The 27,222-nt window shown below is 35.6% G+C and overlaps 2 protein-coding genes and 1 long non-coding RNA gene across 4 annotated transcripts; all 3 read left to right on the plus strand.

The window, feature by feature from the left end:
• The first annotated feature begins 9,847 nt into the window (after positions 1 to 9,847).
• On the plus strand, positions 9,848 to 11,930 carry LOC110634346 (GATA transcription factor 18). Its single transcript, XM_021783304.2, has 2 exons — positions 9,848 to 10,981; positions 11,238 to 11,930. Exons 1-2 carry the CDS (start codon positions 10,526 to 10,528, stop codon positions 11,529 to 11,531), a joined length of 750 nt encoding a protein of 249 aa, XP_021638996.2. The 5' UTR covers positions 9,848 to 10,525; the 3' UTR covers positions 11,532 to 11,930.
• A 2,187-nt stretch (positions 11,931 to 14,117) lies between these two features.
• On the plus strand, positions 14,118 to 27,209 carry LOC110634345 (uncharacterized). 2 transcript variants are annotated; one of them, XM_021783303.2, is made up of 5 exons: positions 14,123 to 14,885; positions 16,305 to 16,394; positions 16,474 to 16,541; positions 16,996 to 17,028; positions 26,998 to 27,209. In XM_021783303.2, the coding sequence occupies exons 1-5, from the start codon at positions 14,220 to 14,222 to the stop codon at positions 27,098 to 27,100; spliced, it is 960 nt and encodes a 319-aa protein (XP_021638995.2). In that variant the 5' UTR covers positions 14,123 to 14,219; the 3' UTR covers positions 27,101 to 27,209. The 2 variants fall into 2 exon arrangements, with proteins under 2 accessions (XP_021638994.2, XP_021638995.2); XM_021783302.2 differs by lacking the exons at positions 16,996 to 17,028; positions 26,998 to 27,209 and having other exon boundaries at positions 14,118 to 14,885; positions 16,474 to 16,989.
• On the plus strand, positions 18,531 to 19,358 carry LOC131174427 (uncharacterized). The gene is made up of 2 exons (XR_009144731.1): positions 18,531 to 18,561; positions 19,141 to 19,358. It is a non-coding gene; the product is annotated as an uncharacterized LOC131174427 (long non-coding RNA).
• Positions 27,210 to 27,222: the final 13 nt, after the last annotated feature.

The following is a 27,222-nucleotide window of genomic DNA, read 5'->3' on the forward strand; positions in this document are numbered from 1 at the left end:
AAGATAATAAAAGATAAGATATAAAATTTACTCAATTCAACAATTTTTTTTTTATAAAGTGATCTACCGTATATCAGGTAAGTGACATACTTCCAACGATTGCAGCAAATCAAATTAAGCACCAATCCACTAATTTAGATAATAAAAAAGTGTGAATTTTAAAAATTTTAAAACATTTGAAATTTATGTGAAACAGACCTAATACCTTTAACATCCACATTTTACCTTCAAAAACTTCTTCTTAAACGTATTGTAAGACGGTAATACAGAATATGTGCTTTAAAACTATGGGTTAATGAATAATTAGCTAATATTATTTTTTTCTCAAAGGCAGACACATATATATGTGGTTTAAAAATAGAACACACTCTTTAATAAAATTATAATAATTTTATCAAGATATGCTAACTCATATAAAGTACGTATACACGCTAATAATTTAATGGTTACTACTAACTAGCTACAAATATTCTAGCATTAATTTGCCAATAAACGGGCAGCACCTTTAATCTTTCAAATTAGCAATGAAGAAGACTGTGCCAGCGATTAAGAAGAAGACGTTGCCAGCGATTAAAAAACAAATGCATGCCCTGCCAGAATCCAATCCGAATCTGCTAAAATGGCGGTTCTAAACCAAAAAAATAAATAAATAACCTACTTAGACACAGCAATATTGTGGGATTTTAAAGGGTGATGATGCTATATATATCATTTTGAGATACCAAATCCTACACAACAAGCCAATACTTGGATATGTTGTAGAGTTAAATTTACGATGCTTTCTGCCACCTGACTCTCCTCATCAACTTTTCTTTCAGTGGATATAAAGATTCATTCAATGGTCTCGTGATGTAAGAATGAAAATTCAGAGTCCAAAATATGAATAAGAATTTTAGAGTTTGCCATGATGTACTGTACATTCTCCATCTGCAAAAGGATCAGAAACAAAGAGATTCAAAGTATAAAGGAGAAATAAATTAAAAATATAGAGGAAAACTGAAAATAATGGTTTACGTAAAGGGAGAGGCTACAAATGATCAAACACTGATACCTCTCCCAAATTTGAGGCATTCTCTTCGTGATAGTGTATTTTGTGTCATACCCATTTTGCATGATCTTCCTATTCCACAAATTTATATAATTTTTTTCATATAGAAAAAATCATCGTTACCCATTTAAAATTAATTTAATATATATATATATAAGTGCAATACGAAAACCTTCCAATAGATTGCCTTTTTATTTATTGCTCTCGCCCTTACCTTATAGATAAACTTCGCATTGTATACATTAAAATTGATCCTTTAACTGCCTATATATCATATTAAAAAATGTTTATTTAGATTTCAATCATGTAGATTAGTACCTGAATTTAGATTTTCAATAATATTAAAATTACCTTTAGGACTGTAAATTATGAATTTAAATTTAACCATGGCTCATGAGATAAAAACAATAATAAATAGATTAATTGATAGTATAATAATAAAAGCCTACAATAATATTACTTAATTAACTACAATTAAAAGGAAAAGACAAATCTATATGAGTCATCTACACGATACAAAATTTCCTTTTAGCTCAGTGATATATACTAAAATCGTCTAAAGATTATAAGACTTTAACTTAAAATCTCAATACATGCATATATATATATATATGTAAAAGACAAATCTAGTTATGAAGTCACAATAATAATAATAATAATAATAATAATAATATAAGGAAAAGTCACATAATTACTACTTGACATTGAGATTTGAGGGTTAAAATTATTTTTTAAAAAAATATTTTAAACATTATTAAAAAAATAAATGTGAACAAATTTTATTTTATTATTTTAGTATTTTTATAATTAAACCTTATCAGATTTAATTTTAAATTATTTTAAATTATTTTTAATTAAAATATTTGAAAAAGTGTTTTTTCAACAACTACAACAACAATGTAAATATGTAACGCCCTGCTTCAATCACTAGAAAAATTATCCACTTTGATTCACCCTATCCTGAACCTCATGGTTTTGTCCCATAGGTAGAATGAAAAACTTCTCAAGAGGTCGCCCATCTTAAGATTTTTCTTAAGCAAGCATGCTTAACCCCAGAGTTATTCTAACTATCCAGGCCATTGTACCAAAAGGCGCCTCTAGTGATTAGTTTCTCCAATTTAATGTATGATTCGGTTCATTCCTGCCCCCCATTTTGTCAATGTCTCAAGCGAGGCTCCGCCTCCAACCATAGATTATTTTCCCTTGCCGCACGAGATGTTAAAGGCTCACCAGTTTCTACCTGGTTCGTCCCCGAACCACACATCTAATGGAGGGGATCCAGCTCTAATATCATCTGTAACGCCCTACTCCAACTATCAGAGAAAGTGTCCGCTTTGGCCCACCTCATCTTGAGCCTCATGATTTTGTCCCATAGGTGAAATGGAGAACTTTCCAGAAGTTCACTCACTTTAGGATTTCTCTCAAGTAAACACGCTTAATCCCAGAGTTCTTCAAACTCTCCAGGCTATTATACCAAACACTACAAGAAATATTAAAAATAACTACGAAAATTATCAACTACAGAATTTCGTTGGTAATTTACCGATGATTTACCAACGCTTTATCGACGAAAAAGAGAAACAAAATTTAAATCAATTTTTACCGATAAAATTACCGACTAATTATCGACGAACACGTTACTGACGATCTAATTTCGTAGGTAACAGTAGTGCCTAATATTGACGGAAAAATTAGCGACCAAATAAAAAAAATAATGACCAAATCTTTCGTCGGTAATTACTAACGAAACGCTTTTTGTATGTAATATTAAGGAGAAAATAGAAAATAAAATTTAAAAAAAAATACCTATGAATTTTTTTTGTCGATAATTACCAATGAAATGCTTTTCATAGATAATATTAAGGAGAAAATAGATAAAAAGAATTCTAAAAAGCTCAAAAAATTTTAGCTACAAAATTTTTTCGTCGGTAATTACTAACGAAACGCTTTTCGTAGGTAATATTAAGGAGAGAATAAAAAATAAAATTTTTTAAAAAATACATACGAAAAATATTTCGTAGGTAATTACCAACGAAAAGCTTTTTATAGGTAATATTAAGAAAAAATAGAGAAGAAAAATTCTAAAAAACTAAAAAAATTTTTACCTACGAAAACTTTTTTCGTCTATAATTACCAACGAAAAGTTTTTCGTAGGTAATATTAAGGAGAAAATAGAGAAGAAAATTATAAAAAGCTCAAAAAATTTAGCTACGAATTTTTTTCGTCGGTGATTACCAATAAAATATTTTTTGTAGGTAATATTAAAGAGAAAATAAAAATAAAATTTTTTAAAAAATACCTATGAAAAAATTTTCATCGGTAATTACCAACAAAAAGTTTTTCGTATGTAATATTAAGAAAAAAATTTTAAAAAACTAAAAAAATTTTACCTATGAAAACTTTTTCGTCGATAATTACCAACGAAAAGTTTTTCGTAGGTAATATTAAGGAGAAAAAAAAATTTAAAAAGCTCAAAAAATTTAGCTACGAATTTTTTTCGTCAATAATTACCAACGAAACGCTTTTCGTAAGTAATATTAAAGAGAAAATAGAAAAAAAATTATAAAAATGTCAAAAAATTTTACATACAAATTATTTTCGTCCGTAATTACTAACGAAACTCTTTTCGTAGGTAATATTAAGGAGAAAATATAAAATAAAATTTTAAAAAAGTATATACGAAAATTTTTTCATCAGTAATTACCAATGAAATATATTAGTCAGTAATTTATCGGTAGATCACAAAAAATGTGAAATTCCCACATCGTTTGTTAATAGATTGGAGGATAATGAGTTTATCTATAAAGAGAAAATCACTCCCCAATATAGAGTATTTGAGAGATAGCCACATATGTAGTTACATATGTGGGGCCTACTTTGAGCCTACTAATATTTTTTTTTTAAGTCAATTATATCTTAAAAAATTATAAATTAATTTTGGATTTAAATTAAAATAATAATATTTAATATTTAATTTAAAAATTAAACAAAAAATTAAAAATTAATTTAAAAAATTAATTTGAAAATTTAAAATTAAATTAAAAAGTTAATTTCAATTAAAAATTAAATTCAAAAATTAAATTAAATGAAAAAGTAAAAACTAAATTAAAAAATATTAAATAAAAATTAGCTACGAAAATTTGTTTTCGTCAATAATTACTAACGAAAAATTTTATCGGTAAATTGTCGATAATTTATAAGAGTAAAATCTCCTACGAAATCACTTATAAAAAAATTTAATTTTACATATGAAATAATTCGTCGATAAATTTAGAGACAACATTTTTTTCGTCGGTAAAAATTACCTACGCTAGTATTTGTGGACAAAAAAATTTCGTCAGTAATTCACCGGTAATCACTGATTACCAATGAAATTTAAGTATATTTGATCGGTAATTTTCATAACTATTTTTTTAATTTCTTGTAGTGAAAATGCACCTCTAATGATTGATTTTCCCATTTCAATGTATGATTGGGTTCATTCCTGCTCCCCATTTTATCAATGTCTCAAGTGAGGTACCGCCTTTAGCCGTAGATTATTTCCCCTTACTGTATGGGATGTTACAAAACAGACCAAAAGTAAGTATCTTGTTCATCTTTCAGATTCAGGTAATAGCTGATAGACACTCAAATAGGTTTTTAGAGCTATTTCTTTTTAGCTAATAAATAATTTTATTTTATTTTTTTATTGAGATTGCATTATACTTTAAAAAAAATAATTAAAAATTTTTATGTCTTTAAATAATTTTTTATATTAATAGAATATTTAAATTTTAATAAACAATAAACAAGTATAAAATATAATAATTATAATATTAATTTTTATATATAATTAAAAAATAATAATATTTTTAAAATGTTATATAATAAATTGATGATTATATATCTAATTCAATAGTAAAATAAATAATATGTATATATTTTTTTTAGTCATCTATATACAATAAAAATGGTTAGACATAATTTTATTAAATACTTATAATATGTTAACGATAAATGATAAATAATAATAATAATAATAATAATAATAATAATAATTACTAATTATCAACTGTATTTAATAGATAAATTAAACATATGTAAATTTGAATTTTTTTAGTGGATGGGAAAGTGAGTAATTTTTATTACTTTAGTTCAATGAATTCATTTTATACTCTATATTATTCATAATTTTAGTGTGATTCACCAAATCCAAATCGCAAATCATATTTTTATGCGATTTATATTTCATCTAACCTTATTTGAATATAGTAATGAATTTAAATTGTGTTAATTAACATAAAAAAAAAACTTTCTTAACGTAAAATTAAATTATTTGTAAAGAAAAAAATATCATTTTAAATTCGCTATATTTATAAATTAAATATATCTTCAAAATCAAATAAGCTAACTAAACTTAAAAAAAAAAAAACTAAAATCAAATTCAAGTAACTAGCTAGATGGCTTTTTTCCCCTTTCTTTCTTTTGGTAGATCGGAAGGAAACCGATTGAGGCTAATTGATTGGTTCCTAAGAGCTTATAAGGTACAGTTGTTATCTTTTGACTGAATTGTGATGCTTAGTAGCTTATAAAGAATGATAAATTAGATGGCATGGAATCCAAGACTATTGTTTAATGAGATGTATATCCCATAATATGAAAAATTCCAAAATTTTAATATTAATGCCAATTTTTAGATATATATATATATATATAAACCCATTTGAAATCATTAAAAAAAATTGTATTTGAACATTATATAATTAAAAATAGAGCGTAAGGCTTGAATTTTTTTTTTTTTTAGAAAAAAACAAGGGCAGAAAGTTAAAATGTGTTTGGGTCATAGCTAAGTCTATAGTGGAATAGACCTACTTAGGGGAGACAATCAGAGGTTATGAATGTCCCTTAGCTTAGGATGTGACAGGAAGTTTTCTTTCTCTCTTTTCTTTTCTTTTCTTTTCTTTTCTTTTATTTCTTAGGACGGCTTATTAGGGGTTTCTCTTCCAACTACAAACACCCTTTTATTAAATCCTGGTCCATTGGGTTCTTGTTTCCTTTCTTTTTCTTTTCTGCAACTCACTTAATTATATTACTTCTTTAGCCTTCTCCTGTCAAAGAAGATATCGTCAACAGCAAGATCACTAGACCAATTCTAAAACCCTTTTTCCACACTAAAAAAAAAAAAAAATCCCAAATAAACCCTAAGATTAGAGAAAGAGAGAGATAGAGAGACATTCCAGTTGTATCTTGCTGCTTTTGAGGAATGGCTGAGAGTTATTTTTATGTGCTCAAAAAACATTGTTCCTTCCAAATCTCATATCTCCCATATAAACCCAAATGTATACTATCTATTACTACATGCATGCATGCATGCACACGTGGCCCCTTGATTACTGATCATGGGTATTATTAATTATGATTAATTATTATTGTTATTGTGGTTTTACTGGCTTAGAATCGGATACGATCGATCATCTGCTCGCTTTATGCTTAATATGCTTAGTGGTCTTGCCTTGGAAAAGGGAGAAAATGCAAGAGGGGCCCACCAAATCCAACGAGCCACAAAACATCATGATTGATGAGCACGTAACACTGTGTACGTAAATAATTTTTGATGTGTGTGTGTGAATCCTTAATTATTTGCTTTGGTTTGGATGATTAGGCAAATCCCAGAGTTTCATTAAAAAGCGTATAAACAGAGATCTTCATTAATTACTCCTATTTTATTATGCCCATTGGGCCATACCAAACATCATCTGTTCCACCACTCCCATTCCACCCCAAAAAATTAATATAACCCATTAAATGAATTAATTCATTATTTTATTATTTAATTTCTTAATTTCAATATAAATAAACAATTTACATTTAATTAGATTGAAATTAATTAAAACACATAGCATATTCATGTAAAATTAGGAAATCGAGTAGCAAAACAAATGCTACGTACCATATAGTATGTTTTCATTCAAGAACATGAGCTTGAAAGCATATGTGGCGTGGGGTAAAAAAAAAAAAAAAAGGTAAATAAAAATAAATAAAAGAATATATTGTAATGGCATATATGAGTAAAAAGTCTTGAAGTAATCGCAGATTTTGGTGGTTTCGTGGGTTACAAAGCGAATAGAGATTAGAGAGTAGAGCATCTTTTGGAAAGCGGTGGTCGTCTTCTTTGTCCAAACTTGCTTCTCTCAGTCACCAATTTCTAGACGATCTGATTCTCTCTCTCTTTGATGTTTAATTTTTGAATCTTTTGATCCCATGGGGTCGATGTTTCTGAGGAGTTTGTTCGCCTTTGTCCATCATACTTAACCTTGTGGGGTCTCTCCTCTTTCCACTGTTTCTCTCTTCATTTTTATTAATTTTTCTCTTTTTTATTTTTTTGACCTTCTTCTTTTGTGAGTTTCCATCTTTGACTCAAGATCTGTCCATCTCTCTCTTGCTTTCTTGTACTATGCCAAGAAGAAGAGTTGTTGGTTGCTTTGATCATTGCAGAGTATCTAATTGTAATGACCTTTTTCTCTTCTCTCTTTAACCCCTTTTTTCTCTCCCATCATGTAATCTCTAATATCTTATTCTTCTTGTCTTCTTCTTATATTTCTACTTCTACTCCTACTACTATACCATTACTAATATCTACTAGTATATTGCTCCACACTCTTTTAGATTATATTCAATCAACACACCTCTTTTGAAAACTAATAATATATCAAATTTAGCTTAAAGATAATCACATGAGTTATCAACAGATTCAAAATGAAGTAATTAAAAACCTATGGGTATGTGGTGGTAACCAAGATTAGCTTTTTGGGTTATTGTTAAGTAGTTATGATGAGTGAAAATGGATTCGAAGTTCCTTTGCATGAGGGTGTTATAATTACGAAGATGAATATAAACGATACATGTGTTCACGTGATTGCACTGCTTGGGTACGGCTACTGAATTTGGTAGCAGCTAGCTAAAGCCTTCGAAGCTGGTTGCGAATGGAGTAAATCTACATGCTGTTTGGACTACAAGATTTTTGACGGATTGGATGCCTTGTAACAAATTCCCGGGTGAGCTGAGCCTGAACTTCGCTACAGACTACCTTCTAGGCCACGAATATTATCATTGTTTTGTTGAAAAATGTCACACTTGATTAACGACAAACCTCACTCCTATCACATCACTCACTTCGAGTTTTGGTAACATGAGGATTCATTGAGCCCAGATCGGGCTTAAGATTTGTGCACTTCCTTTTATAATTCAATCTTATTTAGAAAGTCGAGCCTAGCAGCCTCATTTTTTTTTTCTCAAAATTTTATTAATTTTATTATTTTGAATTTATTTAACATTAAAGAAAATGTTCATGATGCAATGCTGAAAAACAATCACCAATTAAAAAGAGAAGAAAATAAAACAAATGTAGAGCAGACATTCTACAAGTTTTAATCATGACTGTTTGGACAAGGACTTTTAATCAATGTCATATTGATGAACCAAACAAATTATTGTTCAGAAGTGATGGTGAATTTATAACTTACCACCATCTCTGTAATATTTGAAAAAGAAGGTGTGGAAATTATTCCATTTTGCCTAAGTGACAAAGGATATGCAATATTATTATTTGTTTTTCATCTTCTAAAATTATTTTATTAGAAAAAAATGCCATTGGATTTTACTTTTTGCACCTATCCAATGATTTGATTCCACATGTACCACGTGCACCATTTTATCAAAATTTCTTAAATCTATATGTAAAAAATGCCATGTAATAGAATATATAATTAATTAATCACTTCAGTTTATAAATAATGTCTTATTATGTATATACACACACATTTGAGGTGGAACATTTTTAATTAAATTATATTACTTGTGATAATAAAATTATATGAGCTGAATTCTAATAAAATTGCATGTCTAGCTCTAGTGCATGATTTGATCAAAATGATTTTTTTTCTTATATTGTTTAATTTGTATTATCAAAATTAACTTATCGCCAAGTAAGTTATTATATATATATAAAAGAGAAATAAATTGTTTAGAACTTGAAAAATTGCACATGTATAATTAAGTGTAATATAATTTATTAAATTTTTTAATTTATTATACTTTAAATTATATTATAAATATTGTTATTTTTATGATTTAGAAATAAATTATATTTTAAAAATTAATTCATATATCAAACACATTTATATTATATTCTATAATTAAATTTCTCAAAAATATACTTATTACTTTCAAGAAATAGAATATTTTCAACCATATAAGTTCTCCTTTATACACGATAAACACTTTGCAAATTCTATACAAAATGAAGCATATGAAAATGGAATAATCCTATAATTTACAATGTGATCGTGGATCATGAAAGCAGAATTATTAACCTGTCCAATAGATCATGTGATGGTGAAAGGAGCGTTGCGAGGAGAGCAAATAAAAGGCGCGTGGGAGAAATAAAATAAACGGGAACTATTCCATTTTCCTTGGGAGGCTGGCAGTGGCAGTGGCAGAGGCAGAGGCTGGGCAGAGAGAGGGGCAGAGATACGGATACGGACAGAGGTTTTTCATGTATTGGTTCTCTCTCTCTCTCTAATAGCAATGAGGGGGTGTGTGTGTGTCCTCGTGATCGGAGAAGGCAGATCCATGGAAGACTGTTCCCGCTAGTCACGTGGGTCCTTTTGACTACCCAATGACCAGCCCATCTGCCCCCTCCAATTCTTGTTAGGAGCGCCCAATACCCATTACCGTAACCAAAACCAAAATTTTCTTCTCTGTTGAAAAGGGTATAAATTGAACTGCGAGAAGACCCCCCCTCCCCCATCAACCACAGCACATGTTAGTATCTGTATTTCACTACAAGTTACAAACAGCAAGTAGCTATTGTACTCCACCATAAATTTGCTCATACCCTCCCACAACACTCACTGGCTCAACTGACTTTGGCTGACTCAATATTTTCTTTCTATTTTCTCTTCTGGGGCTAATTTTTTTTTTTCTTTCTTGACATGCAAATTGGGTCCATCTCTGTCGTCTCTTAGTTGCTATGTACGTGTGTCTATATATATCTCTCTCCATTTGCATTTGACGACAAGTTCGGACTGCAGCCTGCAGGTGCTGACTGGTATTTCGCCATTTTATTAGCCTATAAAGCTACCAGACAACACTTCTTCTCACCTCCTCTCGTACCATTCATCATCCCTCTCTTTCTTCTTAGTGATCTGATCTCCCGATCGTACCATTCATCATCATCTCTCTCTCTCTCTTCTTAGTGATCTCTTATTCAAACACTATATTATTGCAAATTCTCCCTTCGTTTTACTATTTGGGTGGATTCGTACTATCTCACTCTCTCTGCTACTCCCTTTTTTTTACTACAAATTCACCATCCTCGCTTCTATCTCCAGCCAAATTTACCCTCCTTCGTCCTCATATATAGTTTGTTATCCTATCTGAGGCAATATAGAGGCAAACCCATCAAGGAAAACTGAGTGAAGAAGAAGAAATTGAGAAATGATGCATAGGTGCAGTAGCTCTCAAGGGAATATGATGGGTCAATGTACATGTGGTCTGTTTCACAGCCAAAGCAACTCTTTCACCATGCTATTTTCCATGCCAAACCACAACAACTCTTTCGATGAAACAGACATATATCCTTTTGCCTCTTCTTCATCTTCTGTTGATTGTACTCTTTCTTTAGGGACCCCATCTACTCGTCTATGCGAAGACGATGACAAAAGAATCCGCCACGAACGCCGCCCTAGTTCTTGCATGTCAAACTTCTGCTGGGATATATTGCAAACCAATAAAAATACGCCTTATTCTCCTCATACCCATAAAACTAGCCGTGGAAGCAATTCTAGTTCCAATAATAACTCCGCCAATAATGATCCTCTACTTGCTCGCCGCTGCGCCAACTGTGATACCACTTCAACTCCTCTTTGGAGAAATGGTCCAAGAGGCCCCAAGGTATGCTAATTGAACTTAATTTGTCATATTTCTTATGCTCTTCTTTTTCTTTTCCATTTTGATTTGTCACCTTGTAAGAATTATGCATAGTAGTTCTAATGTTAATTAGTGAAGTTAGTATTGAAAAGTTTCTGTATTTTCATGGAAAACTACAGCTGTTATCAACTGGGTTCTATTTCTTTTTTGATTTATAAGCTTTTTTAAATATGAATTAATAAAATGTGTTAAAATAACAAATTAACGATGTGAATTGCAGTCACTTTGCAATGCATGTGGAATTCGGTTCAAGAAAGAAGAGAGAAGAGCCACAGCTGCAAATGCAATCAGCAACAGCAATGCAAGTGCATCATCATCAGGAACAATGGAGCAGCACTACGCTTATCAAAACAATTCATGGGTTCAAACCCAGAAAATGCCATGCTACTCTCCGGCCAATGAATTCAGGTTCATAGAAGACAGCGATCGAGATTCTGATGCGGGCATTCCTTTCGTTTCTTGGAGACTTAACGTCACAGACAGGTCAAGCCTTGTCCATGACTTTACGAGATAAATTTTTGAAAAGAAAAAAAGAACAACAACAAAAAAGGTGAAAGGAAATCAAAAGAAAAGCAAGAACAAAAACAAGAAAAGAATGGTCAAGTTCATGAAAGATGCAGTGACAGCTACAACTTGAAACGAAGATGATGTTGAAGATGTTCGTGATGTTGATAGACCTGATGTTTATGGTCTAGTCTCGTAAAATTCAATTTTCCTTTATCTTTATTGCTTGGTTGAAATTTTCTTCTTCGTTTGGTTTGTTTTCTTTCTTTTTCCTTCCTTTTCTTTTCTCCATCGTTCATGGATGGAGTGAAAACGGGATAATTCTATGTTCTTAGTTGTTTTTTTTTCTTTATTTAATTAGGTTCCGTAAACTTTAATATTATTATTATTAATATATATTCTCTTATCAGTTCATAGAGAAAGCTTTTCTTCTGTTGCTTGAGTTTGTTTCTTCAGCTCATAGTTTGAACTGTTGAATCGGTTACTGTGATGGTAAGGAGCAGAAAATTTAACCTGAATGTGAAGGTTTTCATGGATTTCACAAGTGAGAGATATTCAACTGATCCTCCAATTACCAAGTTGATGATGCTGAGGGATGAATGTGGCCTTCTGAACCATTTACTGTGGCGTTCGGACCACGGAAATGGGTTTTTTCCTGCAACTCCTGCTCCTGTCTCTTCTTTTTTTGACCGTCAATTTGGCCTCTATTGCATCACCTGGCATTTTCTCATTGGTTTTTCTTGCTCGTCTTTTCTTTTCTAAGAATTCTCTTTTCTTCTTCCTAACCCACCCCCATCGCCTTAACGGTTCAAGACCAACAATTATATATATAATGAAATTTCAACCTTAGCATATAATTTTCGACATTAATTGGTATATGATATCCAATAGTGTACTCTATTATCAATTAAATAGTTGCAAAGAGTGCAGTGTTTGGGATGTTTTTGGTTCATTATACAGGGATGTAATTTTAATAAGTTTGATAGTTTAGAAAATTTTACTTGAAATCCCATATTTTTAATATAACACTCGGAGTAGCGTCAATTTTAATTTCATTTTATAATTAATTGATGTATAAATATAAAAAGATAATAAATGAAATCACTGTTATACTATGAAATTACTCCATGAAATTATCGATTAGTTTTGAAGTAATTTTAGATATAGAAATTTTGAAATAATATTTTACTACATAAGCTAGCAGGATTATATTAATTGAAATGATATTCCTGAAAGTATAATTTACATGTGATCCACCAGTCAAAGTAATGGATGGTATAGTGAAAATGGCAAATAAAACATGGATTTGAACATTTACCAAGGAGAAGGAATTGTTGTCATGCATGTGGTTCACAATGCCACAAACCTTAAATCGAGGTTTGCTTCTATTTTTCTATTACAATACCATGATTAAGACAAACCTCTCTCTCTCTTAAAATCTTGTTTGTTAAGGATTAAAAAATTTAACATCTTCCCCAAAGAAAATAGAATTACAAAACACAGCATATATAGAGATTCGCAAAAAAATTATTTTGTTGAAATCAATTGCAGATTCAAGAACATGTACAGCAATATATATATATATATATATTAAATTTTAGAATAAATTATCTTCCATTCCTATTTAAAAATTAAAATTTTATACAAATTTAATTAAATCAATTATTTTATAATTGTATATTAATTAAATTGCATTCTTTTATTGTGATCCTAATGTTTATTTCTATGGTCAAGCCAAGCCCAAGACACTAGTAGAAGATGAAATGTCAATATACTAATAGACATTGGACCTAATTCATGGCAAGCCCAAATCATTTTACTGGAAGTTTTGAATATTTATTAAAATTAACGATGAAGACTTCTTTGGGAAAGTAAATTACAAAGGAAAAAACTTATATATGAAGGAAAATAAGCCCATAAATCTAAATTTTAAAATGAAGAAAATAATAAAATATGATGACATGGCATAAAACCATGCAATGTCTTGTCAAACATGCATACGCGATTCTCTTTTTATAGGACAACAAACGTTGGACAAGAGATGAGTTGGAGGGTAGGCAGTTTCGTTTATCAAAATCAAACAACCTTTGTACGCTTGCTTATTGCTTAAATTGATGGACAAACAATAAAAACAAAAGCGGATTGCTTGCAAGAAAACTTTGTTAATTATCGTCAACAACGTAGATTTGTTAGACCAAATGCCCATTTGCCGCATTAAAATTAATTTTCTTTAATTTTTTTATTCATAAATCGAATACACGTATATATATGAATCAGTTTAATATATATTTTTTTTATTATTTCAACTCACATTTCAATTTAAAATCACGTAACTTTAATATATAAAACTTAAATTTTATGGATATTAATTAATTAAAAATTTGATAATTAAAATTTTATGTCAAAAATATTATCTTTTTAAAATAAAATTATAATTAATTAAATGAATATTATTTTTTTTATTGAATTTTTAAATGAAGAATACAGGAGTGAAGGACCCATGTGTTATTATCAAGGCAGCCTATAAGGGATATCAATCTTAAATAATTCCATTGCATGAAAATTCCACCTTTAATGGCAACAGACAACAACCCAACGCCAACCCATCTTTCTTTAATTCCTAGTTTAAAACCTCTCTTTATAATGCTCAATCTTTGCAAACTCTGTAAACAAAACACGCCTCAAAGAGATCAGAAAGATGGTGAATCTTGTAGCAGCTCAGAAGCCCTTGTTGCATGGCCTAATGAAAATGGCAGGAGTGAAACCCCATTTGGTGGAGATCGAGCCAGGCACAATCATGAACTTCTGGGTTCCAGTTGAGACCATTAAGAAACAGAAACCCAGAAAAGGTGAGAAAACCAACACCAAAACCTCCTTATCTAAACCAACCAAACCTGTGGTGGTTCTTGTCCATGGCTTTGCTGCTGAGGGCATAGTCACTTGGCAATTCCAAGTTGGTGCCTTAACCAAAAAGTACTCCCTTTATATCCCCGACCTTCTGTTCTTCGGTGGCTCCATCACCGATAAAACCGACCGCTCACCCACTTTTCAAGCAGAAACGTTGGTGAAGGGTCTGAAGAAGCTAGGAGTGGACAAGTGTACAGTGGTGGGTTTTAGCTATGGTGGTATGGTGGCATTTAAGATGGCTGAGTTATACCCTGAGTTGGTTCAAGCCATGGTGGTGTCTGGGTCGATTTTGGCCATGACTGACTCGATCAGCAACACGACGTTGAGTAGTCTTGGGTTCAAATCTTCCTCAGAGCTTTTGTTGCCTACTTCTGTTAAGGGTCTTAAAGCTCTACTTTCAGTTGCTGCTTACAAGAAGCTCTGGTTCCCAAATCGCCTTCACAAGGACTTCCTTGAGGTTTCTTTTCTTTTACTTTTAAGAAATCTATTTTCCATTGGTTAATTAATTAATTGCTAAAAAACATAAGTTAATAATCTAATCGTACAAAATTAATATTTTCAAAAATATTTAAAGGAAAAAAAAACCTTATAAAGAATAATTTATTGCAATAGTTATTATTCTTAATTTTTTTAAATTTTTTTAATAAATAAAATATATATACACACAAATTAACGATAGGAATGGACTATTGTTCAAACCATAGTAATTTTAATAAAGTTACACTCTACATCGGATGTGAATAACCTTTCTAATTTTGTTTACCTTTGACATATTAGGCTTTGTTATTGATATTTTCCTCTGCCGGTAAATAATACCTTAGCAAACTCATTATTTGTAATTAGGGAAAGAAATCATCACTGATGCATATATAGGAATGACAATGAAATGAATTTATTATTATTCGGACTTTCTTTTGTATTGAGAGTGTAATCCAAGAAATAAATTAAGTATATGCATGATGATAAGAATGGATATTTCCATTTCAAATTAAGTTTTTATATTAATATAAAATAATATTTTACTATTTTAAATTTTTAATACTCAGTATCGATGGACAATGGATGGAACATTTATTTTTTAACACAAAATGATTTAATTGACTTTGTTTTTAATCAAGCCTCTCAATAAAAAATTTGTAAAAAAAAAAAAAAAATTCACAGTTTTTCTGGGTGGAGTGGATGAAACCCTAAACCGTTTTGGGTTTAAGCTGACAGTAATTAAATATATTAGTACTAACCCAAAAATAATCCGACAAGTGAGCAATATAATTGAGCAAATAAATCAACGTCCTAATCAGAAATTAAGAATCTTAGTCAACTTTGTATAGGGTAGAGGAACATTCACGAAGAAGAGAATGAAAAGACGATCTCACCACACCACCACTCAATCCAATTATACCTAAATACTGCGCACGCACACTTCCCTTATTCGCATAAATGTATACTGACTAATAAAAATACATCAAATTTATTAACGAATTTAATATAATAAAAAAACTTTGATTTGTTAATAAATTATTTAATTTTATTTTATTTAAAAAATATGGTAAGATTACTATTTTTTTTTATGTATATATAAATAATTACCCATTTGCGTGATTATCATGTAAAATATAATGGGAGCTACAAAAATTTAGAAATAGTGATTTTATTAATATCAAAATCACAGAAAATGAGACACTTGACAAGTGGGGGATTTGAAAGGCCAATCTGGAGAAAATAGCATTAAATAAAAAAGTGATATTAAATTCTGCATCCAACTGAAAACTGCAAATCTGTTGAACAAATTTGATGAACATTTACGTGATTTCTTCCTACTTAAAAAAAAAAATTATCATTTAATTTATTATTTCCTAAACTAATTGGAAAATTACAGGTCATGTTTGCCAACAGGAAAGAGAGAGCTGAGCTCCTAGAGGGATTAATAATCAGCAACAAAGACCCCACCATCCTCAGATTTTCTCAAGTAATATAGAATTTTTCATTGCTATTTCAAGGCATCTGTCCGCAGCTTTTAATCATTCATTTGCTACATAATCTTGCAGAAGATACTTCTCCTATGGGGTGAGAATGACCAAATATTCAAGATCGAACTCGCACAGAACATGAATGAGTATGCTTCTCACTGCTTTCTAATTAACCTGTCAATTCCTATGTTCAGCCACAAATCTAGACCACTAATTAGAATGTTTGGTGGATTAGAAATCAGGATAAATTATTTAACACCCTCTGAAATTTTTCTGCAATATAATGTATGATCCTTGCAATTTTAGAATTAGAAATTTTATTAATCTGAGAAAAATATAAATTTTAAAGAACTAAGTGTATAATTTACGAACTAAAATATAATTATATTTAAAAATTTTAGTGATTAAAATGTAACCCACATGATTTTTATGGTGGACATTTAATACCATGCAATAATCCCTATTGTGTACGTTATCCGGATAAGTTGATTTAAATGATCAAAACACAAAGCTCAAGCACAGAGGTCCACAGACAGGATGGTCTTAGACCATATCCATATTAAAGCATACTTCCAAGTACTGAAATGAAATTGAATACAGGCAACTGGGAGAAAATGCAACATTTCAGGGAATAAAGATGTAACACCCCAAAATTTTATTAATTATGGGTATTTTTGATATTTAAATTTTATTTAAATTTTAGGAATTTTTTTGAGATTTTTCGGATTTTAAAAATCGGGTTCGATTTTCCGAAAATATAAACTTTGATGATTTTTAAAAATTAATTTAAAGACCACGTGGCAAAACTAAAAATATATTTGGAGTCTACGTATTTTTCTGAGTTTTCGGGAATTTTTTTCGGAATTTTTGGACCTCGTTTTCGGTCCCGAGGCAGAGTAAAAATTCAAAATTTTGTATTTCGAATCGAACCGGCCGAATCGAACCGGACCGGATCGGACCGGTCGAATCGGACCGGTCTCTTCTCTTTTTCTTCCTCTTCCTCCCGCGCGCGACGCCCTCCCCTTCTCTCTCTCTGTTCTCTCTCCTCCCCTCCCTGCGCCCTCCTCGCCTGCGCCTCCTGGCCCCCAGCCGGCAGCCCGCCTGAGCGGCCGGAAACGCGCGCGATTCTCCCTGCAAGGCCGCTTCAGCTTCCTCGGCCAAATCCGGCCGATCCGGTCACCGATTGGACCGGGTCTTGTGTCCAAAACCATCTACTCGGCGAGAGCTTTCCATAGACACCAAGAACGCCGAAATCCATCGAGCGGATTGTCCGATTTTAGCTCGGGAAGATTTTAGCCCATTTCGACTTTTGGGCTAGATTTCTCGAAAACCGTGAATCCCACGAGAAAACCGAGTCTACCAAGACGCTCCACTCGGCGAGAGCCGCGGGATATTAATTTCAAAATTTTCCGACAATGTTTTTCGGTGGGTCCCACGGAACTTCGCAGTGTTTTTCCGAGCATTAAATGAGCTTAGAAAATTCTGAAAAATTTATGTACTAACCCCCGTGTTATGGGCTTCGTGTAGGTATTCTCAATTCGGAAATTCGGCGATTGGCCGCAAATTTCGGACTGCATGGACTGGAAAAGTCTCCGAATTGGGCGAGATTTTGCCTACCCCCATTGTCGACGTCGAGCGTCCCAGGTCGGAATCGGCAAAGGTAAACCCAACCTTGTTTTTCGTAATTTTCTAGTGCTTAAATAGGATTAAAAATCCGTAAAATATTCGTGGTAGCTTAGAAAATTACGATTCTTTTTGCAATAGCTTAGTAATATTGCTAAGGACCGCGGGGCAAAGTTTTATAATTTTTAGAGCTTGTTTGGGCAGTTTTTGCAAAAATGATCAATAATAAGGACTAAATTGAAATTTTGCGTATTGTGATGGATAATTGATTTGATGGGCCCAGGAGGGGCTGTGTGATATGATTGAACTGTTGATATATGGATTGTGAATATAGAAGTGCGTTTTTAGCCCTTTTGCAGGTTGGGTAGGTCCTAGGTATAGGGGAGACTCTGCCGGATTTTCGGCACGACTTAGGACGTAATTGGTCTTTTTCTTTGTTTGTATTGAGTCAGATTGTATTAATTAGATGTAATGTAATTGTCAGGTGAGCCGGGACAGCCTTCTTCCTCCGTCCAGCCGCCACAGTAATTTGTCGTCAAGTCTGTGAGTAAAATATTAATTTTAATTATAATTTCGATATTATTATATGTTCAGCATGCCCATGCATCACTTATATGAATATATTTATGTAGTTAAACTCTAGGCACGATTTATGTTGCATTCATAACTGTTAATGTGCCATGAGTGTTGTTGTGGTAATTTGGAGCAGTGTGCGTGCGTTGGCGTGCGTGTGATGTGGTGTGGACTATGGATAGGACGGGGTAGTCACGGCTTGAGTTCTTCGCTGGGACCCGTTCCTTCGAGGGGTAGTCACGGCTTGAGTTCTTCGCTGGGACCCTCGATTTGGTTTATTAAGCGAAAGTCCGGCTTGAGTTCTTCGCTGGCACCAGGTTGGATTTAAGAGAGCTGTACAGGGGATCAGCTCCCAATATATTATGATTGATGCTACAGGGTGCGTGAGTGCTCCAAATTACCTTTTTGATGCTATGATGTGAATATGATGTTAATGTTGCATTTCACTCTACAGGTTGCATTAGTTTCAGATAGTTATAGAGATTATAGTTAAGATTGATATTTTACTCTCTGAGTCGAACGCTCACTCCTGTTCAAAAATTTTTACAGGCCACAGGAGGATATTTTATTCTGGGTTAACCTGCTTTTATCCTTCGCAGGTTGTTTATCCATGTTTGTGTAATTTTAATTACTCCTAGAATTTCCGCATGTGTTAGCAGTATTTATTTGAATTTGGTCTGTAATATTTTTATCATGTTGGACCTGTAAACTTAAATATTTTAAGTCTGTTTGATGGATTGGATGAGGGAGCTGAGCTCCCATTTATTATTATGTTGATGAGTATGTGGAGGGTGAGCTGAGCTCCCCAATGGATTGTTTATTGTGTTTACAGGTCGGGTGAGTCGAAAACTCCCCGTTGGAAAGTCCATTTTATGGCCGGACTCTGTCCGTTTGTTTTCTTGATATTGGGCCCAAATGGGCCTTAGAGTTGGGTTAATGAATAGTTAAGGCTTACTACGGGCCTCGGGGGCTTTAGGCTGGCCCAGGTCCTAGTGCCAGTCCGGCCCATAGGTTGGGTCGTGACAAATGTGGTATCAGAGCTTAGGCTCCAGATTCTTAGGGAATGTTGTCTAAAGTGTCGGGAAGAGTCTACTAGGAGTCACATGCGGAAATATAGGGTCCACATTCGTCTTGCATTGTCATCTTTGCTTCTAGTTTCTGCTCCATATGTTATGTATAAATATGAGTCTATAGAGCTGTGTAATGTGCAGTTTTGAATTTTGTGGGCTAATGCTGCTGAATTTCAGGAAAATGCGTAGAAGCAGAAGAGCTGCCATCGCACGAGCGATGTGCTGACGAGGTGTCAAGACAGGATGAGGCGCCTGCCCCGAGGAGGCGGGGTAGGAGGCCTAGAGCTGCTCAAGTAGAAGAGCAGCTACCCACAGTTCAGGAACAGTCTTTCATGGCACAGGGTCCCATGGACCCCATGGCAGCTACTCTAGCTGGTCTGCAGAGAACCATCGACATGATGGCGCAGTATATGGTCCACCCTTCACAAAGATCGCGCACCAAGAGAGGAATCTTACAAGCAGTTATAAATTTCAAGAAGTTGGTGCACGTACCTATGATGTGTCGACGATGCATATCGGTTTGGATTCTGCAGCAGACGAGTCTGATTGGTGATAGAAGATTGATAGAGTGTATGCGACGTCATGGGACCTATGCCTAGACAATGGATGAATGACTACGTGTTACCGGATGGAGGGTTTGACATGGGCTCGGTTGTGGAACTTTTTATTAATCGGTTTGTGCGAAAGCTTGAGAGATCGAAGCGGTGGGCCTTTGAGGCCTTAAGACAGAATGGCGTGCAGTAGATGAATATGCTACGAATTTGAATTGAGCAGATATGCCCTGCAGCTCTGAGAAAAGATGAAGGTGAAAAAGATTCCTAAAGGGGCTTGACAGAGATATGCAAACCTGGCCATGATGTCTGATCAGTCTTTTGATGTGGTGGTTGATCGAGCTAGACAGATTGAGATCAGTTATGCTGTGGATGACAGCGGAAGAGCAAAGAAAAACAGAGCAGAGGGTTCCTCAGGTGTCCCTTCCATGGGTACTCGGGATAGTGGTGGCGAGTAATTACAGAGGAAAGAGTAGGAACAAGAAAAGTGGTTTTAGACACAAACCACGAGGATTGAACTGTGGCGGATCCGGTCACAGCTCAGTACAGCCTGGTGCAGCTCAGATCCTCTTTGGCACCGTGTCCACGGTGTGGAAGAGGACATTCAGACCTTGTTTGATGGGGTCGAGTATGCTTGTGTGTGGCCAACCGGTCACTTTGCTAGAGATCGCCGTTTTGTGAGCCACAGATGGGGTCAGAGGGTTCTGTTGCTAATGTTCCTCTACAATTGTATCCGGGTGCTTCCTACATGGCGGTGATCGATTCAGGCCGAGGACAAGGGGGACGTGGATTTGGAGGCGGTCGGGAGGTAGAAGTCGATATCAAGGTTACGCCACTCGTAGGGGTCAAGCTCGGTTTTCACCCCGACCCACCAGATGCTCAAGCTTCAAATGCGGTTGTGTATTCTTCCAGTCCATTCTTATGAGGCTCGTGTTTTGATAGATCCGGGTGCTACGCACTCATTTGTCTCCCCTGTGTTTGCCATGAGGTTGGGTAGAAACCCTACAACTTTAGAGTGCCCTTTGTCAGTAGCTACCCCACTTAGTGACAACATAGATGTAGACATGGTATTTCCGGGTAGCCCAGTGGTAGTGGATGGAAAGATCCTCCCAGCAGACTTGGTTCCTCTACCAGTAATGGATTTCGATGTAATCCTGGGGATGGACTGGTTGGCAACTCATTATGCCACCTTAGACTGCAGGAACAAAAAGGTATACTTCCACATACCTGGTGTGGAAGAGTTTAGCTTTGATGGTGACAGGAGCGTGGCTCCATATAATTTGGTGTCAGCAATTAGTGCCAGAAAAATGTTGAGGCGTGGATGCCAAGGGTATTTGGCATTGGTGAGAGATACATCTGTAGAAGGTGTCAATATGGAAAATGTTCCTGTTGTCAGAGAATTCATGGATGTCTTCCCTGAAGAGCTTCCAGGGTTGCCACCAGAAAGGGGAATAGAGTTCTGCATTGATGTTATTCCGGGTACAAACCCCATATCCATGCCACCTTACAGGATGGCACCAGCGGAATTGAAAGAGCTGAAGGAGCAACTACAGGAGCTTTTGGACAAGGGTTTCATACGTCCGAGCACTTCACCCTGGGGTGCTCCTGTTCTATTCGTGAGAAAGAAGGATGGGTCGTTGAGGTTGTGTATTGACTATAGGCAATTTGAACAAAGTGACTATGAAGAACAAGTATCCACTTCCTGATCGATGATCTATTTGATCACTCAAGGGGCTAGATTCTTTTCCAAGATAGACTGCGATCGTGCTACCATCGATTGAGAATCGGGGATGAGGACGTGTCCAAAACGGCTTTCGTGACAAGATATGGTCATTATGAGTTCTTGGTGATGTCTTTTGGACTCACTAATGCACCAAAGACCTTCATGGACTTGATGAACAGAGTGTTCAAGCCATTTTTGGACCGCTTTGTCATCGTATTCATAGATGACATTCGTATACTCTCAGACCGAGGAAGAACACGTGTGGCACGTGAGGATGGTGTTGCAGACGTTGAGGGAGCACCAGCTATACGCCAAATTTTCAAAATGTGAATTTTGGCTAGAAAGCATCTCATTCTTGGGACACGTGGTTTCTAGAGACGGTATTCAAGTGGATCCCAAGAAAATTGAAGTCAGAATCGATTGGCTTAGGCCTACAATCACCGAGGTGCGAAGTTTTACAGGTTTAGCTACTATAGGCGTTTTGTACAAGATTTCTCCAAGATAGCGGCTCCCTTAACGAAGTTGACCAGGAAGAATGTTCCATTCAGTTGGACAGATGACTGTGAGGAGAGTTTCCAGACGCTCAAGGAGTGTCTATCCACTGCCCCTGTGATGACAATACCTATGAGAGTTTAAGGATACAACGTGTACTGTGACGCTTCAATAGTTGGCTTAGGGTGTGTTTTTATGCAGAATGGAAATATATTGGCATATGCTTCAAGGCGGTGAAGAGGCATGAGCGTAACTACCCCACCCATGATTTGGAAATGGCGGCTGTAGTCTTTGCACTAAAAATCTGGAGACACTACCTGTATGGTGAAGTGTGCGAGATATACACCGACCACAAGAGTTTGAAGTACATCTTCCAACAGAGGGACTTAAACTTGAGACAGAGGAGATGGATGGAGCTTCTGAAAGACTATGATTGCACCATCCACCACAGGAAGGCAAATGTTGTGGCAGATGCTTTGAGTAGGAAATCTTCTGGCAGTTTGGCGCACATTTCAGTAGAGAAGAGACCATTGATTCAGGAGGTACATGAGTTGATGGATCAAGGTTTAATCCTAGATCTTTCAGATGAGGGGGTATTGTTGGCTCACTTTTGGTGAGGCCGACTTGAGGGACGAGTTAGAGTTTCCCAGCACAGAGACCAACAATTGATGAAGATTATAGAAAGAGTACAGCAAGGTGAAGGTGGTGAGTTTAGATTTGCCAATGATGGCGCCCTAGTGCAAGGTTCTAGAATATGTGTGCCCGATGTGGACAATCTCAGGAATGAAATCATGCAAGAGGCACACTACACACTGTACAGTATCCACCCAGGTTCCACCAAAATGTACCATGATGTGAAAGATAGCTATTGGTGGAATGGCATGAAGAGAGACATAGCGACTTTGTGTCCAAGTGCTTGACTTGTCGAAGGTGAAGTTTGAACACTGAGACCGTCAGGGAAGCTGCAAGAGCTCCCTATCCCAGAATGGAAGTGGGAAATGATCACTATGGATTTTGTGACGGGGTTGCCTCGTACCACGCGAGGATATGACTCGATATGGGTAATTGTAGACCGTCTGACCAAATCAGCTCACTTCTTACCTGTAAAGACTACATACTCTGTGGCACAGTATGCCCGGCTCTACATTCGAGAAATAGTCAGATTGCATGGAGTTCCGGCTTCCATAATATCTGACAGAGGGCCCCAGTTCACTTCTCGGTTTTGGAGAAAATTGCAGGAGGCACTTGGCACACTATTGAACTTGATCTGACCTTCCACCCTCGTATGACGGGAAAGGACAATCCAAACACTGGAAGACATGCTCCGCATGAGTGTCTTGGATTTTGGAGGTCAATGGGATGAGCAGCTAGCTTTGGTGGAGTTTGCCTACAACAACAGTTATCACTCCAGCATAGGGATGGCACCCTATGAGGCACTATATGGAAGAAAGTGTAGGTCTCCTCTGTGTTGGACAGAATGGGGGAAGCGAAGGTGCATGATGTAGACCTAGTGCAAGACACTTGAGGTAGTTCCTTTAATCGAGGAGCAAGACAACTTTCGATGGCGTAAGAGTTATGCAGACCCCAGACGGAGGGATGTGGAGTTTGCAGTGGGCGACTATGTATTCCTGAAGGTATCTCCAATGAAGGGAGTCATGAGATTTGGAAAGAAGGGCAAGTTGGCACCTCGGTATATCGGACCTTTTGAGGTTACTGATAGAGTTGGAGCGATTGCCTCTGGTTGGAGCTACCACCCAACCTTTTTCACGTTCATCCGTGTTTCACATCTCCATGCTCAGAAATACATTCCCGATCCTTCTCATGTCGATGTGATAGAGCTAAAGAGAACTTGACATTTGAGGAGCGACTGTAGCCATAGTGGACTACCAAGTGAAAGCAGTGAGATCAAAAGCAGATCCCTATGGTTAAGGTTTTGTGGAGAGTCGATCGGTGGAAGAGTGCACTGGAGTCGAGCAGGACATGCGTAGCAAGTACCCTTACTTGTTCAATGTATAATCATGTACTTTATTCTCGCTTGTGTAAAAATTCGAGGGCGAATTTTTTACGTAAGGGGGAAGAATGTAACACCCCAAAATTTTATTAATTATGGGTATTTTTGATATTTAAATTTTATTTAAATTTTAGGAATTTTGAGATTTTTGGATTTTAAAAATCGGGTTGATTTTCAAAATATAAACTTTGATGATTTTTAAAAATTAATTTAAAGACCACGTGGCAAAACTAAAAATATATTTGGAGTCTACGTATTTTTAGTTTTCGAATTTTTTCGAATTTTGGACCTCGTTTTCGGTCCCGGCGAGTAAAAATTCAAAATTTTGTATTCGAATCGAACCGGCCGAATCGAATCGGATCGGACCGGTCGAATCGGACCGGTCTCTTCTTTTTCTTCCTCTTCCTACGCGCGACGCACTCCCCTTCTCTCTCTCTTTTCTCTCTCCTCCCCTCCCCTGCCACGGCCTGCCTCCCTGCGTCCTCCCCTCGCGCCGCCTCCCGGCCGAGCAGCCGGAAAGCGCGCGATTCTCCCCTGCTCTTCCTCGGCCATCCGGCCGATCCGGTCACCGATTGGACCGGGTCTTGTGTCCAAAACCATCTACTCGGCGAGAGCTTTCCATAGACATCAAGAACGCGAAATCCATCGAGCGGATTGTCCGATTTTAGCTCGGGAAGATTTTAGCCCATTTCGACTTTTGGGCTAGATTTCTCAAACCGTGAATCCACGAGAAAACCGAGGCTACCAGCACGCTCCACTCGGCGAGCTTCGGGATATTAATTTCAAAATTTTCCGACAACGTTTTTGGTGGGTCCCACGAACTTCGCGGTGTTTTTCCGAGCATTAAATGAGCTTAGAAAATTCTGAAAAATTTATGTACTAACCCCGTGTTATGGGCTTCGTGTAGGTATTCTCAATTCGCGGAAATTCGGCGATTGGCCGCAAATTTCGGACTGCATTCTGGAAAAGTCTCCGAATTGGGCGAGATTTTGCCTACCCCCATTGTCGACGTCGGCGCGTCCCGAGGTCGGAATCGGCAAAGGTAAACCCGAACCTTGTTTTTCGTAATTTTCTAGTGCTTAAATAGGATTAAAAATCCGTAAAATATTCGTGGTAGCTTAGAAAATTACGATTCTTTTGCAATAGCTTAGTAATATTGCTAAGGACCATGGGCAAAGTTTTATAATTTTTAGAGCTTGTTTGGGCGGTTTTGCAAAAATGATCAATAATAAGGACTAAATTGAAATTTTGCGTATTGTGATGGATAATTGATTTGATGGGCCCGGGAGGGCTGTGTGATATGATTGAACTGTTGATATATGGATTGTGAATATAGAAGTGCGTTTTAGCCCTTTTGCGGGTTGGGTAGGTCCTAGGTATAGGGAGACTCTGCGGATTTTCCGACTTAGGACGTAATTGGTCTTTTCTTTGTTTGTATTGAGTCAGTTGTATTAATTAGATGTAATGTAATTGTCGGGTGAGCGACCTTCTTCCTCCGCCCGGCCGCCACAGTAATTTGTCGTCCAGACTGTGAGTAAAAAAATAATTTAAATTATAATTTCGATATTATTATATGTTCATGCCCATGCATCACTTATATGAATATATTTATGTAGTTAAACTCTAGGCACGATTTATGTTGCATTCATAATCATAATGTGCCATGAGTGTTGTTGTGGTAATTTGGAGCAGCGTGCGTTGGCGTGCGTGTGATGTGGTGTGGACTATGGATAGGACGGGTAGTCACGCTTGAGTTCTTCACGGGACCCGTTCCTTCGAGGGGTAGTCACGGCTTGAGTTCTTCAAGGACCCTCGATTTGGTTTATTAAGCGAAAGTCCCGCTTGAGTTCTTCACGCACTGTGTTGGATTTAAGAGAGTCGCACAGGATCGGCTCCCAATATATTATGATTGATGCTACAGGTGCGTGAGTGCTCCAAATTACCTTTTGATGCTATGATGTGAATATGATGTTAATGTTGCATTTCACTCTACAAAGTTGCATTAGTTTCAGATAGTTATAGAGATTATAGTTAAGATTGATATTTTACTCTCGAGTCGAACGCCACTCTGTTCAAAAATTTTTACAGCCACAGGAGGATATTTTATTCAGGTTAACTCGCTTATCCTTCGCAGTTGTTTATCCATGTTTGTGTAATTTTAATTACTCCTAGAATTTCCGCATGTGTTAGCAGTATTTATTTGAATTTGGTCTGTAATATTTTTATCATGTTGGACCTGTAAACTTAAATATTTTAAGTCTGTTTGATGGATTGGATGAGGGAGCTGAGCTCCCATTTATTATTATGTTGATGAGTATGTGGAGGGTGAGCTGAGCTCCCCAATGGATTGTTTATTGTGTTTACAGGTCGGGTGAGTCGAAAACTCCCCGTTGGAAAGTCCATTTTATGGCCGGACTCTGTCCGTTTGTTTTCTTGATATTGGGCCCAAATGGGCCTTAGAGTTGGGTTAATGAATAGTTAAGGCTTACTACGGGCCTCGGGGGCTTTAGGCTGGCCCAGGTCCTAGTGCCGGTCCGGCCCATAGGTTGGGTCGTGACAAAAGAAGGCAGGTCACCTGGTTCACCTAGAGCGACCATGCGTCTACAACCGTTGTCTCAAGCAATTCCTTTCTTCCCTGCAAAGTGTTGAAGTACAGAAGTGAAATTCTGCCTTGTATCTTTCAATCTAACCTCCTTGTATTTGCAGTCTGCACTATTTATTGTGTTACTATTTTATTCATAATTTAATGCTAAATATAGTTGAATTCCTCTTTTTTTTTTTGTC

This window comes from Hevea brasiliensis, chromosome 16 (genome assembly GCF_030052815.1).
Source record: "Hevea brasiliensis isolate MT/VB/25A 57/8 chromosome 16, ASM3005281v1, whole genome shotgun sequence".
NCBI lineage: Eukaryota > Viridiplantae > Streptophyta > Magnoliopsida > Malpighiales > Euphorbiaceae > Hevea > Hevea brasiliensis.

Bases quoted from the DNA above. Each gene is read 5' to 3' on its own strand.
- LOC110634346 (XM_021783304.2), top strand. From the start codon at position 10,526: ATGATGCATAGGTGCAGTAGCTCTCAAGGGAATATGATGGGTCAATGT. The intron at 10,982-11,237 runs GTATGCTAATTG...TGTGAATTGCAG, and splicing joins ATGGTCCAAGAGGCCCCAAG to TCACTTTGCAATGCATGTGG.
- LOC110634345 (XM_021783302.2), top strand. From the start codon at position 14,220: ATGGTGAATCTTGTAGCAGCTCAGAAGCCCTTGTTGCATGGCCTAATG. The intron at 14,886-16,304 runs GTTTCTTTTCTT...GGAAAATTACAG, and splicing joins TTCACAAGGACTTCCTTGAG to GTCATGTTTGCCAACAGGAA. The intron at 16,395-16,473 runs GTAATATAGAAT...ATAATCTTGCAG, and splicing joins CCATCCTCAGATTTTCTCAA to AAGATACTTCTCCTATGGGG.